This window comes from Cheilinus undulatus, linkage group 9 (genome assembly GCF_018320785.1).
Source record: "Cheilinus undulatus linkage group 9, ASM1832078v1, whole genome shotgun sequence".
NCBI classification, from domain to species: Eukaryota; Metazoa; Chordata; class Actinopteri; order Labriformes; family Labridae; genus Cheilinus; species Cheilinus undulatus.
Genome location: NC_054873.1, coordinates 49,491,887 through 49,512,216, shown reverse-complemented (window position 1 = coordinate 49,512,216; position 20,330 = coordinate 49,491,887). Strand labels below are relative to the sequence as shown.

The window sequence follows — 20,330 nt, the reverse complement described above, 5'->3', positions numbered from 1 at the left end:
GAGTTCACAGAAAATTTGACAGCAGTCTTGTCATGTTAAATCTCTCCTTCAGTTAAGTCTTTGTTTTAAAAATTTAGTAGATCTGCTTTTTGCTAGTTTGGCCTGTTTTTCATCCTCCTGTTTTCAAATTTCCTGATTCCATGCACCAGTCAGTGATGGTAGTCGTTTTGTCATGGCTGTGTCCACTAATGTATAAGGTCTGTATTTCATAGTGCCATCACTACTTGTGTCACTTATTGTGTCATGTAATCTGAATCTGTGTCCCCTGTGTCTGTTCGTCCATCTCACTGTCTGTGTCAGAACCCTCTGTTCCCCACTATCATGTTTGTTGTTGTCTCCGTCTCTCTGCGTCTCCCTTTCTCATAGCCTTGACTGGCTTTTGTTTCTGTGGCCTATCCTGGTATCGTAGCTTTGACAAGTCTCCATGTCATATCTGCTGTTTGGCTCTTACTCCCTCGTTATCAGTTTACAGTCTGTGTTACCTGAACTCAGGGATTAGTGTAGAATATCTGCTTTATTTAGATTAGACTCTTAACCCTAAATCTTTTATTGTGTTGTTTCCAAAGCTAGGTTCTATCATGAATGATGTCCAGGAAAAGTTAAGTCATAAAATCATTGTCAGGAAATCAACTATCAAACTTATGCATAATTCTTTAACTTTACAATATGTCAAATCATGACCCTAATCATCTGGTTTATTTGTAAATTATGTTATTTTCCTCGCTTAAAATTCAACTATATTCATCAATTAGTCTTTATTTCAGTTTTTAATTTTTTGTTATGTTGTTCATTCTAGTTTTAACTTCCCTTATTTCACTGTTAACACATTCAATTGTTTCACTTTACAATACAACACTGACATTATATGAAGAATCTCAATGAGCCTGAAAAGTTTTCCTCCCCTCTTTTTATCATCATTATTATAAAGTTTTTCCTCAGCCTATGCAGTAACGTGTTTACTTTAACTTTAATCCATTTTAACTCCTGGCAATGTGTTTTGTTATGCTTCATCATAATTCCTGTTTTAATTCCTGTGTGGCCTTCGACACCATCTCTCACCCCATCCTCCTCAGTAGACTCTCCTCCATAGGCATCACTTGCACTCCCCTTCACTGGTTTCACTCCTACCTCACAGGCCGCACTCAGTTCATCCAACTCAAATCCTTCACCTCTCAGCCCTCCCCCGTCACTTCATGTGTGCCCCAGGGCTCAGTCCTGGGGCCCCTCCTCTTCATTATCTACCTCCTCCCACTTGGCAATATTTTTCGCAAATTTGGCATCCACTTTAACTGCTTCGCGGATGACACCCAGCTCTACCTATCCAGAAAACCTAACTCCACTCTCCCACCCTCCTCCCTCACCCACTGCCTCTCAGAAATCAAATCCTGGTTCACCTCCAACTTCCTTAAACTCAATAGTGATAAAACAGAACTCCTCCTTGTCTCCCCCTTTCTCAGGGGCAAGCATGTGTTTATCCGAACAGACAGCACCTCAGCTGTGTTTCATGTGAACCATCAGGGGGGCACCAGGTCACTGGGGTCTCTGAGAGAAGCCCAGAGGTTGTTGAAGTGGGCTCATTCTCGGCTGGCCTCCCTAGGGGCAATCCATGTTCCAGGCAGATCAAATGCGGTGGCAGATTACCTCTCACGCAAGAGGCTGCCCCCTGGGGAGTGGAGGTTGCACCCTCAGGTGGTACAGTTGATCTGGGAGCGGTATGGGGAGGCACAGGTGGACCTGTTTGCTTTAGAGAGCACGACACATTGCCTCCTATGGTTCTCCTTGGCAGAGACCAGTGCTCCACTGGGGATGGATGCCCTCGCCAATGCTTGGCCGAGGGGTCTTCTTTATGCATTTCCTCCAATCCCCTTGATAATGCCAGTGCTTCACAGGGTGAGGTTGTCTGGCCACAGGGTCCTCCTGGTGGCTCCCAGATGGCCATCAAGGACATGGTTTCCCATCCTCCTCAGTCTGGTGGAGGGAGTTCCCTGGCAGCTCCCAATGAGGACAGACCTCCTGTCCCAGCTGGATGGAAGGGTGTGGCATCCGTCTCCGGGCCTCCTTCAGCTATGGGTGTGGCCACTGAGGGGGAGCAGTCACTTTTGACTGACCTTGAACCCTCGATTCAGGAAACCCTGCATAATGCTAGGGCTCTTTCTACAAGGTTAGTATACAGGAATTGTTGGTCTGCATTTTCTTCATGGTGCAGGGACAGAGAGTTGGATCCAGTATCTTGTTCTGTGCAAGATGTCCTTCGCTACTTGCAGTATCTTTTTGAGGTGGGCCATGCCGCTTCAACTCTGAAGGTGTATGTGGCAGCAATATCTTCAAATCATTGCCCTGTTGATGGCAGACCAGTGGGGGCACATCACTGGGTGTCACAGTTTCTCTGTGGTGCCCGGAGGCTGCGCCCTCCTAGAATTAAGCATGCAGCTACGTGGGACCTGCCTCTGGTCCTGCAGGTCTTGGGCAGGGCACCCTTTGAGCCTATGGCAGGGGCAGCCTTGAAGAACTTGTCATTTAAGACTGCTTTTCTCTTGGCAGTTATGACAGCCAAGAGTGTAAGTGATCTTCACGCTCTCTCAATTAGTCCCACATGCCTTTGGTGGAAGGCAGACAACTCTGGTGTGACACTGTGGCCAAATATCTCCTTTCTGCCAAAGGTTTTGTCCCCTAGTCATATTAATCAGGCCATAGAACTAGAGGCTTACTGTCCTCCTCCATTTAGGTCAGAGATGGAGGAGAAGGCCAACTTGCTGTGTCCCATCCGGGCACTGCGCTTATACATTGAGGCTACACAAAGCTTCAGGTGCTCGGAGCAGCTGTTTGTCTGCTACGGTGGACAGAATAAGGGGCGTGCGTTGTCTAAGCAGAGGCTCTCCCACTGGGTTGTTGAGGCCATTAAGCAGGCATATGAGGCTACAGGTAGGCCTGCTCCTTCAGATGTTATCTGCCATTCCACCAGGGGGATGGCTACATCTTGGGCAGCAGTGAGGGGGGTGTCGCTTTCAGAGATCTGTGCAGCAGCATCCTGGAAGGCGCCTTGTACATTTTCGAGGTTCTATCACCTTAATGTGGCATCGGGGTCCACACTGACGTCGGCTATACTGCCATTGGCATCTACATCTAGTCAATAGGTGGGTCTGGTTCCTCGTGACACTGCTGGCATAAATCATCCACTTTGTTTACTGCCACTGGCAGTCAGGAAGGAATGAAACAGAACGGAAGTTACAAAGGTAACTATGGTTCTGTGAATTCCTGGAGGACTGCCAGTCATTCCGGTCACTCGGAACTTTCCAATGCGAGAAGATTCTGAGAGGCCGTAAGTAGGCTGTCACATGCTATTTATAGCAGGTGTGGTCAGCCCACATGTCACTCACGTGACTTTGTTTACATTAGATCTCGACCTGAACAGAGTGCGAGGAGACACATCCACTTTGTTTACTGCCACTGGCAGTCATCCAGGAATTCACAGAACCATAGTTACCTTTGTAACTTCCGTTAGTCTGGCTTATTTAAGTAGGAATTTCATTCCATCAACATGGCTAATTGAAGTCTCAGCTGAGTAACCATGGTACCTTCAGAACTAGCCTGTCCAGACCTTGTGACTTTTTTAAAAGGAAACTCTGTGGGTTTCTGTCACAGTCCGTCCCGACTTCAGTCGCACAGTGTGAGCACTCAGGTCATGCTCTACCTTCAGATTGTTGCACAGTATGAGATGACATTCTGCCATGACTGGCGTGTGGTCAGCTTGAAATCGCAGTGTACACCCAGCTTAAGTCTGCTTCAAAAAATGTCAGATTGACCGAAACTGGTACACCACATAAGGTTCTGTCGAGCGTATTGTTGCCCTCGTTGACAGATTAAATTCATCCAGGCAACAAATTTCAGCAATACATTTTGTAACTAACCTGACACATCAGATGGATGTTTCACACATCCATCTGGAAAAGCTTCTATAGGAAACATTTGGGAAAAGGCAGATTGGATGAACGTTCTGTCACATCTGTACGGACCAATCAGAGCAACAAAACACGTGACATAGCCGCTATTGAGCTGCGCGTGCGCAGCTACGGAGGAATAACATGAAACATGGCGACTATAGACATGTCAGTACTCGACTTTTGTTGTTTTCAAAAAGAAAAACAACTCACTGCTGTTCTTTGTTCTTCTTTTAACAAAGAAATGTCGTCAAGTTCTGATAAAACTGCCGCTTTAGCAGCATCCACGCTAATGTTTTTCGCCATAATGGCACCTGCATCTTGTTGCTGCTTGCTTACATCATGACTCTGCTGCACCCTAAAGCACTGCCTCTTGTCGCTGATTGGTCCTGTCACTTTCTTTTTTTTTTTTTCCTTGTGTTTATTAATTTAATTCAAAACAGTCCTGTCACTTTCTAATCGGGCCCAAACAGTTCAGACAGAAGCTTTGCAAGATAGATTCACCAGAGAGAAACAAGGAAACGGGCGTGTCCATCTGCTTTGCAAGGTTATTTTATAACACCATGACAATATTTTCACAGGAATCTTGAAAAACAGATTATTTCAGTTTTTTCCACAATAAAACTTAGTATTTCTCAGGTATACTGTACTTCCAAAGACTAACTGAAAAATAGCGTTGGCTGTGGGTCAGTATCACCATAAACTTTGAAACGTGATTTCTCAAAGAAGGAGCCAAGATTTTACACTAAAGTAAATTCTGATTTTAATAAATTATCCTTAGGTTTAAAACCTGTGGTTTTTAAGTTGTAGCACTTTGTGCAAATAAACTACAAATAATGCAAATGAAGTGTACAACAAACCTTCTATCTAACCTGTAATGGATGCATTAAAATGGCATCAAAGAATTCTATTGTAAAAGGTTTATAAAATCTTTTTTTTTTTTTACAAAGTATTTTTATTAACAGTTTATTTAGTTATAGTTTAGTTTATCTGAAACACTTTTTTTATTCATCAAAATTGTTAAAACCAGTTTAGACAACAGCTACAAGTGGAAAATTAATGATTGAAGGATTTGCAAAAGGCTGGGCCTTAGTGTTTAATGAACACAATATAGTTAAATATTTTTTTTAAAGATTACTGCATACTGTTTAACAAAAATATACATTTGATTCCTCTCTAATCTATAGACAGACAGACAGACATCAATGATTTCACAAGATGTTCATATGAGTGATTCTGACTCTGCTCCTTAGGCATTATCATCACTCAGGATTGTATGAACGTCCTTAATCCACCGACATTTCTTGACAACAACATCCTCTTTGATTTGTTAATAGTGGATAATGTTGCCTTTTTTGGTCAAAATGTGTTCAGTTTCCTCCTAAAACTCTTAGATATATGTTTTTTTTAACATTTAGTATCCTCTTTTCAACTGTCGATTGATTTGGGCTTCCTAAACATCCCATACACAAGCACACATGCTGATTGTTTAAGCCAGATTGGAGTTAGCTCGAGTCAGGTTAATTTAGGAAAACTATAACGAAAATATGTTCCCCTGGCCTGTCCACAATCCCTTCAAATACCAGAAAAATCCATTCCCTTCCACCCCCTCTTTCTCCACCTTTCAGTAAATGTCTGCTGAAACAAGCCGTTCTCAGATTTTACCCTCATGACCTCACATGGGGAATAAGGAAGAAAGTTCCCCCCTCGTCTCCTGATCTTCCTCTGAGCTGCCAGCTGAGATTCTTAATAGCTCAGTGGGTTATCCTGCTGGTTCTAATCTGGGAGATTGATGGTTCAAATCACAGTCAGGTCCTAAACTTTTGAAAAAAAAAAAATGTCTTTAACATTGTAACATCAGGAGTGCCACATCCATTTCCTGAGAGGGGTGTGGTCAGGGGCGGAGTCAGAGAGATCAGTAACATTTAAAGCCACAGACAGAGAAACAGCTTGTTCAGAGCAGGGCTGAAACAGAGGGGGTTTTAGACATGCAAGAATCCCATACTGGAGTGTTTTTCAGTAACAGACTTCACAGATAAGTTTTTGGGATCTCTGAGAACAATCTAAACTTGTCTAAAAAGGGTCAAATATGTCCCCTTCAAGATATCTTGTCCTCAACTGCAATAAATATTACAGATGTGTTCCTTGTTTATGTTCATCCCGGTGTTTTTTTTTTTTTTTGGCCTTAAAGCAAACTTCAAGATCCTCAGTTCAATCTAAAATCATTTTTAGATTGTTATATTTTTAAAATTTCTGTTAGAAAAACCTGTTAATGTACATTTGAAGTTTTTGGTTGAGGTTGCAGAGTGAAGAGGTGAAATTATGAAGAAGCCTGTTAAAGAAGTAGCATGTTGTCGTTGTCAGTGCTTTAAAATAACAATTATGGAGCTACTTATTATTATTTTTATTTTTCATTCATTAGTTTATATTTGACCCAGCATTGTGTTGTGTTCAGTGGTCGGATTTATTGTTTTCTACACTACACTGTGTAAGTTTATGCAGTTCATGCATGTTCTCTTAAACACTTGTTCATTTTATCTGTATTCAGATTGAGGTCCTGCAGTTTGTCAGAGATCAGCTGTTCTTCTCTGGCCTCAGCTCTGATCACCAACCCCTCACATCTGAGATATCTGTACCTGGGTGACAACAACCTGCAGGATTCAGGAGTGGAGCAGCTGAGTGATTTTCTGAAGAGTCCAGACTGTCGACTGGAGACTCTGGGGTCAGTTCACTTATCCTCTGTTTCTGTTGTTGATCTGATTCGTGTGATTATCAGCTGAACCATTTTCACATCAAGATGAATCTGACATTCATGAATTTTTAGTTTCCAGCTGCAACTGCTCTAATGTCTAAGTCTTTATTTCTAAAACAAATGAGTTTTTAACCAAGTTTGTCAGTAGTGAGTGCTGCAAGTCTTCAGGTGTATCAGAGATTTCCATTTTTTGTAAATACTCATAAGGCCTAAGTTCTTTTCACTTCTGTATGCTTGGAGTTCAGGGCCTTATTTATTTCAAAGGTCTATTTTGGGCATTTATTTTGTTAGAGGAGGACAGTGGATAGAGTCGGAAACAGGGACGAGAGCAGGGGAGAGACTTGCGGTAAAGGGCCTCAGGCCAGATTGGAGCCCAGGCCGTCAGCGTACATGGGGCGTGCCTTAATTCACAAATAACGTCTGATCAGAAGGGGTGTGATGAGATCTCATACATCAAGATCTGGTGAGATGGAAACATAATATTTCTTGCTGAGGTGAAAATGATCTCACACAACAAAATGACACAGAGATGCAGCGCAGCAGCTATCATCCCTTAATGCAGTATTTTTACAAATGTGTTTTTAAGTTTTTAAATTTTCAAGTCAACAGAACAAACAAACTAGAGAAAATGAAAACATGACACTTTGAAGCTCTGCACAGTCTTTAAAAAGGTGGGAAAAAGGGAACATTTCATCATCTCTTGAGATGACAAGCACAATTTGACTGTTATCACTATAGTTGGGTCCTTACAACTTGCAGATTTTATATAAAGACTCTAGAAAGGACAGCAGATATATTTACATTTATACCTGTATATTCCAGAAATGGAATGTATATATATTACAAAAGAGCACTTAGTTGATATTTTATGGGTTATGGTTTGAGATTTTTTTTTTATTTGTGCCATATAAATAAGCTAAATGATCCATAATGTTAAGAATTTTTATTAGACAGTGGTCTGATGATGTTGTCTTTACTAGTCTACAGTATAAATGTTTGGATGATGTCTTTAGAAAGCTGACATCACACTGAACGCAGAGCATGCGTTGTTTTCAATATCTCAGGAACCATTAGACGGATCTTTATGGAATAAATTGTGATTGGAAGCTTACCTTGGATACTGTGGATTATGACATTTATATCCCTTACAAAACATTTTTAATACAGGCACAAATCACTGTGTTTTTTCATCACTTTGATATTACAAATTCACATCACTAAATTCATGATAATATGTATTTGTATTACATTTTTTGTGGTATAAAACTCAGCAGTCTTGCTAGCTGTCCTTCAGTTTGACACCAGAAGTAAACGATAACAACCTCCCATCAGCTTGTCAGCCAATCACGATGCTCCAGTTTCTTCCTCTGTGGTGATAGCGACCAATCAGGGCCAGCCAAAGATTAAAAAAGACAAGATTTTCATCTGCCCATTGGACAGTTAAGAAAAAATATTCTTCTGTGGCCCAAAAAATGAAAAAAAGGATGTTTGGGCTCCTAAAATATGATTAATGAGCATTTTATGCACTGGAATACCACGTAAGCACAAAGTGTAAATTGGTTTTATGGAATGACAGTGATACTGTTTGTTGTAGGTTTATTAAAAGTTATTTTTTTATCCTGATAGGTAAGGCCTGTAGGAACTAAATAAAGGTGTAAAACATGCCCATTGTTAATCTGGGTGTGACTTGTATATTATTCTATGAGATTCAATATCCGTGTTGTCCTTTGACTTGGTCTTTCTGTTCATATAACTTGTGATAGATTCATCTGACATCTTTACATCACACACATATGATAGCCCAGGTTGTCCTAAAAAATCTAGATGTTTATGACTTGATTGTGCTTAAAGGGTTTAAGATTCTACTGGCATTTTAGCATGAAAAAAAACAGGCGAGCAAAAATAACAAACTGTCTTGGGCTTCGATGGATGATCATCACTACCACAATGATTCAGTCTCCTTACTTATTTAGGTAACAGGCTTTTAATTCTGACAGTGTTGTTGTGGTTACATCTGAATTCAGATTTTTAATTTTAATGTATTTTTTAATCTCTTTTTTCAGATTGAGGTCCTGCAGTTTGTCAGAGATCAGCTGTTCTTCTCTGGCCTCAGCTCTGATCACCAACCCCTCACATCTGAGATATCTGTACCTGAGTCACAACAAGCTGCAGGATTCAGGAGTGGAGCAGCTGAGTGATTTTCTGAAGAGTCCAGACTGTCGACTGGAGACTCTGATGTCAGTTCACTTATTCTCTGTTTCTGTTGTTGATCTGATGCGTGTGATTATCAGCTGAACCATTTTCACATCAAGATGAATCTGACATTCATGAATTTTTAGTTTCCAGCTGCAACTGTTCTAATGTCTAAGTCTTTATTTCTAAAACAAATGAGTTTTTAACCAAGTTTGTCAGTAGTGAGTGCTGCAAGTCTTCAGGTGTATCAGAGATTTCCATTTTTTGTAAATACTCATAAGGCCTAAGTTCTTTTCACTTCTGTATGCTTGGAGTTCAGGGCCTTATTTATTTCAAAGGTCTATTTTGGGCATTTATTTTGTTAGAGGAGGACAGTGGATAGAGTCGGAAACAGGGACGAGAGCAGGGGAGAGACTTGCGGTAAAGGGCCTCCGGCCAGATTGGAGCCCAGGCCGTCAGCGTACATGGGGCGTGCCTTAATTCACAAATAACGTCTGATCAGAAGGGGTGTGATGAGATCTCATACATCAAGATCTGGTGAGATGGAAACGTAATATTTCTTGCTGAGATGAAAATGATCTCACACAACAAAATGACACAGAGATGCAGCGCAGCAGCTATCATCCCTTAATGCAGTATTTTTACAAATATATTTTTCAGTTTTTTAAATTTTCAAGTCAACAGAGCAAACAAACTAGAGAAAATGAAAACATGACACTTTGAAGCTCTGCACAGTCTTCAAAAAGGTGGGAAAAAGGGAACATTTCATCATCTCTGGAGATGACAAGCACAATTTGACTGTTATCACTATAGTTGGGTCCTTACAACTTGCAGATTTTATATAAAGACTCTAGAAAGGACAGCAGATATATTTACATTTATACCTGTATATTCCAGAAATGGAATGTATATATATTACAAAAGAGCACTTAGTTGGTATTTTATTGGTTATAGTATGAGATTTTTTTAAATTTGTGCCATATTAATGAGCTAAATGATCCATAATGTTAAGAATTTTTTTATAAGACAGTGGTCTGATGATGATCTCTTTACTAATCTACAGTCTCTATATTTATATGTTACAGTCATTCAAACTTATTTTACATATTGGTACCGTAATCTAATTGTTGTTGTTTTTTGCTTTTTTTGTTAATAAATTGGACTAACTCTATAAGAAGCAGCAGTGTAAGAAAAGGAGAGATAAGGTACAGTCAGTAGCAGTTAGGTTAAGGACAGCTTTTCTTTTAATTCATAGATTTTTCTATTTTTAATAAATCAAATCATATACAGTATATTTTATCACCTTAATTTTCATCATCACTTTTGGTTACTTACACCTCTGGGGCCTTTTCCTGTGCTTACTTTGCAAAGCAGATGGATACTCCGTGTTTCTTACTGGTGAATCCATCTTGCAACGCTCCGGTCTGAACCGTTTGAGCCCGGTTAGAAAGTGACAGAACCATTCAGCGACAAGAGGCAGTACTTTCAGGCGCGGCGGAGTCGTGACGTAAGCAAGCAGCAACAGGAGACCGGTGCAATCATGGAGGAAGAGATTAGCGTGGATGCTGCTAAAGCACCAGTTTTTTTATCAGAACTTGATGACATTTCTTCGTTAACAGAAGAACAAAGAACAGCAGTGAGTTGTTTTCTTTTCAAAAATGACAGAAGTCGTGTACCGACATGTCTACAGTCGCCATGTTTCGCGTTATTCCTCAGTAGCGGTTACGTCACGTTTTGTTGCTCTGATTGTAGAGATGTGACAGAACGTTCATCCAATCACCCTACGAGTTTTTTTAAATCCTCTGCCTCTTCCCAAACGTTTCCTATTGAAGCTTTCCCAGATGGATGTGTGAAACAAATCCATCTGGTGTGTCAGGTTATCATCTCCACTCATCGTTAGGGAAGCAGCCAGGTGCATATACTCACCAACAACTGTTTTTGTTTTGAGTACAGCAACGGCAGGAGGCCATGTTTTTACACTCACCTCTTCAAAAATACACAAAACACATCCTTTAAAAGATGCCCCTTTTTCACCCCTGAAATGATTACTGCCTCTGTTTCTCACTGCCTCAGTGAACTGATTTAAAGTCTCAGAGTTTCTCTCATCTTTTATAACCGTTAATTATCGATTTTTGGCAAATTTATAATTAACCCTGAATATACAAACGTTTAAAAGTTTCAATAACATTTAAAGTATGCACACCTTTGCAGAGGTTTTTATCATTGAGATCACCTTCAACAAACGAAGAATATAGATGATAGATGGAGTATTATTGAAACAATATTGAGACACACCGACGGTCTGGTTCGCACGAGTGACAGAGACACACAGCTGGAGCACACACACACACACACTTAAACATAAACGGTACTCATGCGATGATCCTCCATGGATAGAGAGGCGCTTTAAAGCAGGAGAAAGTTCAGGTCTGAGTTTATCCTGCAAATTCTGAAACATTTTCCCTAAACAGATAGAAACCTTCAGTCTAACCAACACATCGGTGCGAGTGTGTGTCTGTATATGTCTATGAGTGTCGCGTTTATGTGTGTCATACAGCATCAAAGCTCTTGGCGCTGCGTAAAAACGCATGAATGGATGAAGAGACCAGCCACTTCTCTGTTGTTCTGGAGGGAAATTTGAGCCTTTATGTGCAGAACGGCCTCTCTGTAACAAGCCTAAATCATAAGGGCTATCAGACAAGCACTTTCAGAGTGAAGCATAAGATGTGACACTGATAAATTCAACCCGCCATCGTGGCTAGTTAGAGTCATGCTGCTACCAGCCACGGCCCAAATCCACCTGCATTTGGCTAGTTGGCGGGTGTTAATGTCAAACCCTGGTCCAGAGGGTTTATCCGGCACAACGTAAAAAATACAAATGATATCAAATCAGCTTTGTTGCTAATCGTTGACCCATCCAAGACTCTCATCACCCCAAAGCCCCATCTTTTCACTATTTAATATATGGAAAATAATCCACTTTTTGTGTTTTTTTTTTTTTTTTGCAGTAAATAATGAAATATTTCAAATAATCAAACTGGCATTAAAAGGGTTAAAATTCTGGGAATTATTGAATATTTGGTAGTTTTGAGCAGGTCTGAAGTTGTTAAAGAGATTTATGGAAAAAAGTAGAAAAAAATATTGGTGTATGCTGATTTAATAGCAGTTTTTTTTGTACATGTACATTTTTGCCTCAAAGGTGTTCAGGGGGTGCCCTAATGTTAAAGCTGGCACTACATAAAAAATACTAATGCAATCAAATCAATTTTGTCGCTAATCTTTGAACCACCCAAGACTCTCATCAGCACCAAAGCCCCATCTTTCCACTATTGATTATATAGGAAATAATTTACTTTTTTTTTTTTTTTTTTTTTTTTTTTTTTTTTTGGTTAAACAGAAAATATTTCAAACAATCAAACCGGCATTTAAAGGGTTAAACTCTTGAAAATGATTGCATGTTTGGTATTTTTGAGCAGGTCTAAAATTGTTTAGGAGATTTATGAAAAAAGTAGAAAAAAATACTGATGTATAGTGATTTAATGGCAGTTTTTTGTATGTGTACATTTTTGCCTTGAAGTTGTCCAGAGGATACAAAATGCATCAATAGAGTATAAATGACATGTAAGAGTAAAACTGTTGGATTTCAAAAATTTAACTAGGCAGAAAAATTCCTGTAAAAATTCATGCCACAAGCTGTAAAACTGAGAAAATTATCACAAATTAAAAAAAACAAAAAAAAGTTGAGAAAAATGGACAAAAATGCCAGAGGAGGGCATAAGGGTTAAAACAATGTTCCAGTAGCATGGTACTGCCACAACAAAATAAAATCTTCAAATGTTGAGCAATGAAGATTACATTATTTTGGAATAAATCAAGTGTTCATAAATTGTTCTCTAATTTTGATCTCCAGTGTGTATTTGTGCTGCAATTATTTGGTATGCTAGCCATCAGCAGCCTCAGAAATGCTCCATTTTAGTAACAGGGAAAATACCAATTATTTGACCGATGGGGAAAAATTAAATAAAACGGCTCAGTCTGGTAGAAGAAGGTAGGAGAAGGTAGAAGTCATGAGCCAAGTGTCTTGTGACTCCATTACCGAACGGTGTTTTGATTCTCAGAACACAGAGAATTATCAGAGTGATTTTCTGAGTTCAGATATTTCAATGCTGAGTGTGTATTTTTTCTCTAATCACAGACTGGCTGAGATCAGTAACGTGTTAGTGATTTTATGACATGAACGAATGTTTGGATGTCTGTTAAAAAACTGACATTTTAATGATCCTCATTAACACAATGATAAAGTCTATTTTAGGGACAGTCTCTTTCATTTGAATCATTTCTATTATATTTGCATTTAAATTGGATTGTTGATTATTTTTGTCATCTTTTGTCCTTAATCAGGTTGGATCGCTGTGGTTTGTCAAAGATCAGCTGTTCTTCTCTGGCCTCAGCTCTGAGGTCCAACCCCTCCAATCTGAGAAAGCTGTGGCTGAGCCACAACAACCTGCAGGATTCAGGAGTGAAGCTTCTGTGTGATATTCTGAAGAGTCCAAACTGTCAGCTGGAGTTTCTGTGGTCAGTTCACTTCGTCTCTGTTTCTGCTGCTGATCTAGTGTATTTTATTTTCAACCAAACCATTTTCACATTAAGATGAATCTGACATCCATCAAGTTTAAGATTCCTGTCACTACTTCTGTAAGTTTTAATTAAGGCTTTAGTCATAAAATAATAATTTACTTGACCAAATTTGTAAACTGGAGTGCTCCAAGTCTTCAGGTATATCCTTTTTTAAAATTAATGTAAATGCTCAGACATTAGATTTTCTTTACCTGTATCCAGGGTGTGATTTTGCCTGAGGGGGATGGGGGAGATTTCCCCCCTCTGGTTCTGATATTCCCCCTCTGATGATAAAATTTTCATCTCTGGGTGGGATAAGTTTTATTCCTGCCTCTGCTCAGACTGAATGCATTCTCCTCTAACAGGTGATTTAACCTTAGCATTCACTTTGATTTAGACTTGAGATTGAAGTGTTCATATTGCATTATGGCCTTGAGTTCTCATACTGAAAAGTGAAATCAGGACGGTGCCAGGATTACAGCTTTGGTTTCCCCCTTTTTTCCAAGTAAAATGCTGGAGATGTTTGACATTTTGCCCATGATAGAGACAGTCTTTTGTTTACTTAACAACTAACAAGTCATATTAATTTTTTAACTGGCTCTAGTAAAGCATGCAGTTCTAGACAAGACCTCAAATCTCATAATTCTCTGTGTGTGAGATGCCAGACTGAAACAGCGGTTAAGGCAGAGTACGTTGAGGAGCTCTGTGGCCAAGTGGTATCACACTACCTGTGCAGACCAAACATAGTGGCCTCTGTGTGATTTTTTTCAGTTCAAATTTACTCAAAATGCTGATATCAAGCATTTTTTGTTTAATCGTTCAGGGAGACTTTCAAACGCACACAGTGTATGCCCCAGTATAGAGTAAAGATTATTAGACAGAAATTTTATCTCATCTTGTGAGCCAAGTGTCTCATTAACACCCCCACTGATCAGTGTTTGATTCTTGGTTAACACACAGAAAGAAAAACAAAAACAATTTTCAGAGTTCAGATATTTAAAGCTGAGTATTTGTCGTCTAATCACAGACTTGGCTGAGATCAGTAACATGTTAGTGTCTTTACTGACATGAACAGGTTTATGAATGTTTGGATGATGTCTTTAGAAAGCTGACATTTAATGATCCTCACTAACACAATGATAAAGGCTCTACTTATTTTAGGAAGAAACTCATTTTTGGACTTTATGTTGTCTTTGCATTTTAATTGGATTGTAGATTATTTTTGTCATCTTTTGTCCTTAATCAGGTTGGTCAGCTGTGGTTTGTCAAAGATCAGCTGTTCTTCTCTGGCCTCAGCTCTGAGGTCTAACCCCTCACATCTGAGAGAGTTGTGGCTGAGGTACAACAACCTGCGGCATTCAGATGTGAAGCCACTGTCTGATCTTCAGAAGGATCCGGACTACAGACTGAAGACTCTGCAGTAAGTAGAGTGTTTGATTTAGTCCATGCTGGTCTCTACAGTGTTACACTAACAGTTCAGTCAGGAGAGACTTCATTATGAGGTTTATTTTCAGGTTTAGAAGTGAAGGAAATGTGTAATGTCATTGGTGCCTAAACTCTATTGTGAGCTCTTCATGTACTCAAAGGTGTAGTGAGGCTCAGATCAGATCAAGACACCTGATGGAGAGTAGACCCTGGTGGTGGAGGAGGAGGAAGAAGGGTGCAGGATGAGCTGAGGAGCTGGACACTGATGAGATGGTTGGAGGAACGATTGGACAGAATTTACTCTGAACTTTACGTCAGTAGAGTTGAATCAGATCTTTCTCCTTTACCTGAATTCTCTTAAAACAAGGTGTGATCAGGTTCATTAGTGGGACGTTACTATCTTGAGCAACATGGTCTTAAATCAGTGATTCATCATATCCATGTTATATAAAGAATATGTCTACAGGTGGGCACAGTAACTGAAGAATTTAACTAAGTCACAAACTCATCCAGTTTGCATTCATCTGCAAAGTATTGGCTGATTACCAATTATTTTTAATAAGCTATAATCAGCAGATTAAATCAGCCAGCGGATTTATCTGTCGGGCCCTATACGTCACTAAACCCTCTCTGACATCATGATGCCTTCAAGGACTCTGTTTGCCTTTAAGCTTCAAGTCAGCAACATGTGAAGAGGAGAGCTGAGAGAGAGCGTGCTCCTTTACAGGATTACTGTGATGTGAGCAGGACTGAAGTCCCTGCTGCTCTTCTTACTGGATGTTCTGATCTCTGATAAGAACTCATCAAGTCCCTCACAGTGTGGAATCTCTCTCTCTCTCTCTCTTTTATCCTCAGGTGGAGTTAAAGTGATTAATGAGAGGATCCTGATGGTCCTGCTGGTCAGAGAGGAGGAAGCAGCAGCTTGTGTGTGGTGAGTCTGTAACTGGGCCGTGTTACTGGGAGACTGACAGACCAATCCCAACCAGTGGAGATGAGACTGCTCTGAGATCAGCTCCACTGTGGACCTCCCTCATGTTTCTATTCTAACACAGATTCTCAGCGTAAACTGCTTTAGGACTCAATGACTGAAGATGAACGCCTCCACTTGGATACAGATGTTGAGCTTTCTGTCACAGCGCCCCCCTGTGGAAATACATGAACCAGGGTTAGCTCAACTTTGGTATCTTAGCTCTCTGTGGCACAGACGGAAAGCTGCAGCGACCAAAATAACCTTTTTTTTTTAATTCTGTTTGTCTGGTAACATGTCAGCACTAATGAGCAGCCAAAATACCTGAGCATGTACCGTTATCTTTCTCCTCTCTGTTGAGAGTGATTCAGACTGATCCATTTATGATGTTTTTGACACAGCATGAAGCTCATAAAATGCTGTAGTTTTATAAATGTATGAAAAATGAGCACTGATGAAATTCTCTCTTTGTTTAGACAAGATTTCCCCCACTGTTTTGTCCGTTTTTATGGCTGGTATTAATCTAGAGTTTTTTCTTTCTGGAGTCTGCGTGCTAACATTTTGCCTGTCTTTTCATCCATCTCATAGTTTTTTCATTTTAATTGATAAAGGGCAAATTTCTATTTATTATTTCTCAGGGAGTTTAGTTCAGATTTGGCATCAGTTAATTCTTGATATATTGTGTCATTTTTAGGGAAGACGTGTTTATTTTCTGGTTCTGTCAGGGTAGTTCTTAATTTTTCTGTTTGTTTTGTAGTTTTATTTTTATGTGAGGCATAGCTAATTATCCAGCCCTGGTAAGTGGCTTTATATGCTTCCCATATTGTTCCAAATCTTAGTTCTTAATTGGTGTTTTCTTTTAAAAAGAGCTCAATGTTTTGGATAATCATTGTTTTGAAGTCAGAATTATTTAGTGACCATTTGGGGGACTTGAAGTTATTAAGAATATGGGAGAATGTAATAGAAATAGGTGAATGATCTGAGTATATTATATTATGCATCTTCCACTACTTCTGCAAAATGATCATAGTTTTCATCAATGTTTTGATGCCAAGTTGAAGAAATTATGGAAATTATAAAGCCAGTTTTGTTAGATGATTGATAATGATTCAGCTGTGATGTTACAACCAACGTTTCAACAAGATGATCCAGAAACTTTAACTTCACGTTGAATCACTTCTTGGACTGGACTGGATTTTCTGACTAAAAATGATTGCAACATTATTTTTGGCAAGTATCTCTATTTAAAGATCAAACTTTGTTTTGTGACATGTTGATGTTGTTGCCTTATTTTAACTGGTTTAAATCTGTTCTCAGATGTTTAGAGCTGATTTTAACGTGTTTTTAACCAAATGTTATTGAAATCACAGCTAGTGCTCTCTGGGTATGTACCCCGCCACTTTAGTTCAACAGATGATCTCCATGACCTGAACTCAGCTTGAACCCTCCTCTGGCTGTTAGACCACACACACTCCATGAAAAGGGAAGTCCGTAAAATAGAGCGCAAATGGAAGGTCCATAAACTCCGTATTCATCACAGGATCTTTCAAACTGGATTTCCTAAACTACAAAAAAATCCCTAAACTGTTTAGCACTCTGGACTGCCTTGTTGGTCCTGAATGAGGTCTTCCACCTGCCCCCTGGATGCAGTCCCTACAAGGCTCCTAAAGGAAACCATGCCACAATCTGCCCTTATATTTCAGCCATTATAAGTTCCTCTCTTCAGCTGGCTTTTTCCCTATTTAGTAATTACCATAGTGGAACCCCACCTCAAAAACCACCCTTGAAAACTACTACTACTTCCTGGAAGAAGTAGTTTTTAAGCAACTCCAATCTCATCTATCTGACAGTAGTCTATTTTTAAAAACATTCCAGGTGTGTAATGAACTTTTATTGGCAGAAGATGGCAGCAGCTGCACCACTCTTGTCCTCCTGGATCTAAGCGCCATCTTCAGTACAATAGATCCTAACATTCTTGTTATCAGATTACAGAAGTGGGCAGGTATCGGTGATGTGGCCCTAGACTGGTTCAGGTCTTACCTTAATAACAAGTGCTTTGCTGTGTTCATAGCTGGGTCTGTCAAAGACTAAGCTTTCCCATGGGGTCCACCAGGGTTCAGTCTTAGCTCCAGCTTTATTTCCCATCTATATGCACCCTCTTCACAGTGTTATTTATAAATCATCCATTTTCACTGCTACGTGACTTTATGTCCCCATCGCACCTGGTGACGGGTCAAACATCAATAATTTAAGCAAGTCTCACAGAAATCAAATCCTGGATGTCAGACAACTTTCTACAACTTAAAGGAAACAAAACCTGGAGTTATTGTCATTAGTCCCTAAAAGAAATTAAATCACCTCACAGCTCGGTAACTTAAGTCCTTTAGTAAAATCCTCTGCCAGAAATCTTGGAGTCATTTTTGATCAAGAGTTGTGCTTTGTTTAAAAGTTGTCCAGTCCTGCTTTTACCACCACAGAAATACAGCCAATGTCAAATCCCTCATGTCAGCTAATGACTTAGAAAAACTCATTCATGCTTTTATTGATAACTGTGACTCATGATACACCTGTCTCAGCCAGAAATCAATCCACCACTAGCAGACAGTGCAAAACGCAGCAGCTCAGCTTCTAAGAAGATCCAACAAATGTCCTCATATTACAGTAGTTTCAGCTTCTCTTTGCTGGTTGAGCATGAACATGTCACATTAACTTCTATTTATAATAACGCTATTTACATTAAACACACTTTACATTTTAAACAAACCCCAAAGTACTACATAATTAGGAAACATAATAAAGGTCAAACATTAAGAACATGAGTATTTAAACAGTCAGAGCAAGCAGAAGTTAGGAATCACTGAGAGCAGTTGGACAAACAGTCACTGTAACTGTAAAGAAGGTATAAAATGGTTAATCACATTCATGGATGCTGTACTGGAAAGGTTTGAAGTCTCTTTTTGAATATCTTAACCAGCTGTGGCACCCTCTGGTGGTCAGGGAGGGGGATCTACAGCCACGGAGCAGCAGCCTGGAAGGACCAATCCCCCCGAGATGAGTTCAGTCCTGGAGGGATGGAGACTGTGCTTTTGGAGCACATGTTTTTTTGTGGTGGTTTGTGGGGTGAGAATTTCCATGTCGTCTCCTCGACCGGGCGTGCATCTTTCAAACTCCATAAACTCCAAAACTATGAATAGAAACACACCAAAAAATGCTGCTGGGATTGAAGTTACTCATGTCCGCCATCTCCTGGTGTAAAGTGGTAACAGCACAGACCTCCGCCATTAGCTCTTTGTCCCAATAGTACAGAATCCTTTAAAAAAATTCCTGGTTTCAGACGGTGATCTGGATCAGTCCCAAAATCTAATCAGTTCTACCTTATGCCATTTCTTGATAATTTTTATCTTCTCACAGATTCTTACATATTTTAGTTTAATTTCCTCTTAATCTCTCCTTTACTGCTTCCCCATATGTTTACCTCTGTTATAATACTTATCAATTTTACTGCTTTTACAGTTTTAGAGCTTGTTTTACCCTGTTTTAATACCTGTTTTTGCCCTCTTATTTACATTTCACTGTTTCTCTTTTAATTTCTTATGTCTTTAATTTTGGTCCTCTCGGTCTCAGCCTGTGTAGCTGGGTTCCTGCTTTGCCTGGGTTCCTATCATTTTATGGTACTGATGTCTGTGTCTTGCCTGCATCCTGATGTTCATGATGTCTTAGCTGTGCAGTATGGTTTGATGTCTGCACTCTGATTGATGTCTGTGATGTCTTAGTTTTCATGGCATCACAGGTCATCTAGGTTTGGTTCTATATTGTTGCTCTTTATCGATGTAGATGAATTATTATCTGTCTACATGTCACGTTCTGTTTCTTGTCTTTTGTCTGGGTTGTTGCTTTGTTTTTGTACTTGCTTCTGCCCTTGTCAAAGCACTTTGTAAACCCATGTTTTTAAAAGTGCTATACAAATAAAGTTATTATTATTATTATTATTTCTGACATTTCCTGAAAATTTCATGAAAATCCATCCATTACTTTTTGAGTTATGTTGCTAACAAACAAACTAACAAACAAAGAAACCCACCCAAACATAAAACCTCTTTGGCGGAGGTAAAAATGAAATTAAAATACAAACTAATTTCTTTTCCCACATCCCTGACTTCTTGTCTAAATATCTTTACTCCTTACTTTTTCAGATTTTATGACTTAACAATCATCAGGATAAGTTCGCATTTTTATACTGGAGGAAATCTGCAGACCTCAGACTGGTGGACCAGTTAGAACAGAAATATGAGATTGGGGGCCAGATTTAACTGTTCCACGGGCCAGATTTGGCCCCCAGGCCTTGAGTTTGACACCCCTGGTCTAATTTGATTTAACTGGAGAATTGTTTGATTAGATAAATAAAGACTTGTTCAAAACTTTGCCATTTAGTCTCTCT

General features: G+C 39.5%; 1 protein-coding gene across 2 annotated transcripts in view; it reads left to right on the top strand.

Moving 5' to 3' along the window:
- LOC121515089 (NLR family CARD domain-containing protein 3-like) overlaps window positions 1-19,096 on the top strand; it is a 32,338-nt gene extending 13,242 nt beyond the window's left edge. For both annotated transcript variants that reach the window (XM_041795679.1, XM_041795678.1), the window contains exons 6-8: window positions 13,285-13,458; window positions 14,747-14,920; window positions 15,781-19,096. In XM_041795679.1, the coding sequence (XP_041651613.1) occupies window positions 13,285-13,458; window positions 14,747-14,920; window positions 15,781-15,790 (358 nt within the window). In that variant the 3' untranslated portion in view covers window positions 15,791-19,096. The remainder of the gene's footprint in view (window positions 1-13,284; window positions 13,459-14,746; window positions 14,921-15,780) is intronic.
- The last annotated feature ends 1,234 nt before the right edge of the window (window positions 19,097-20,330 follow it).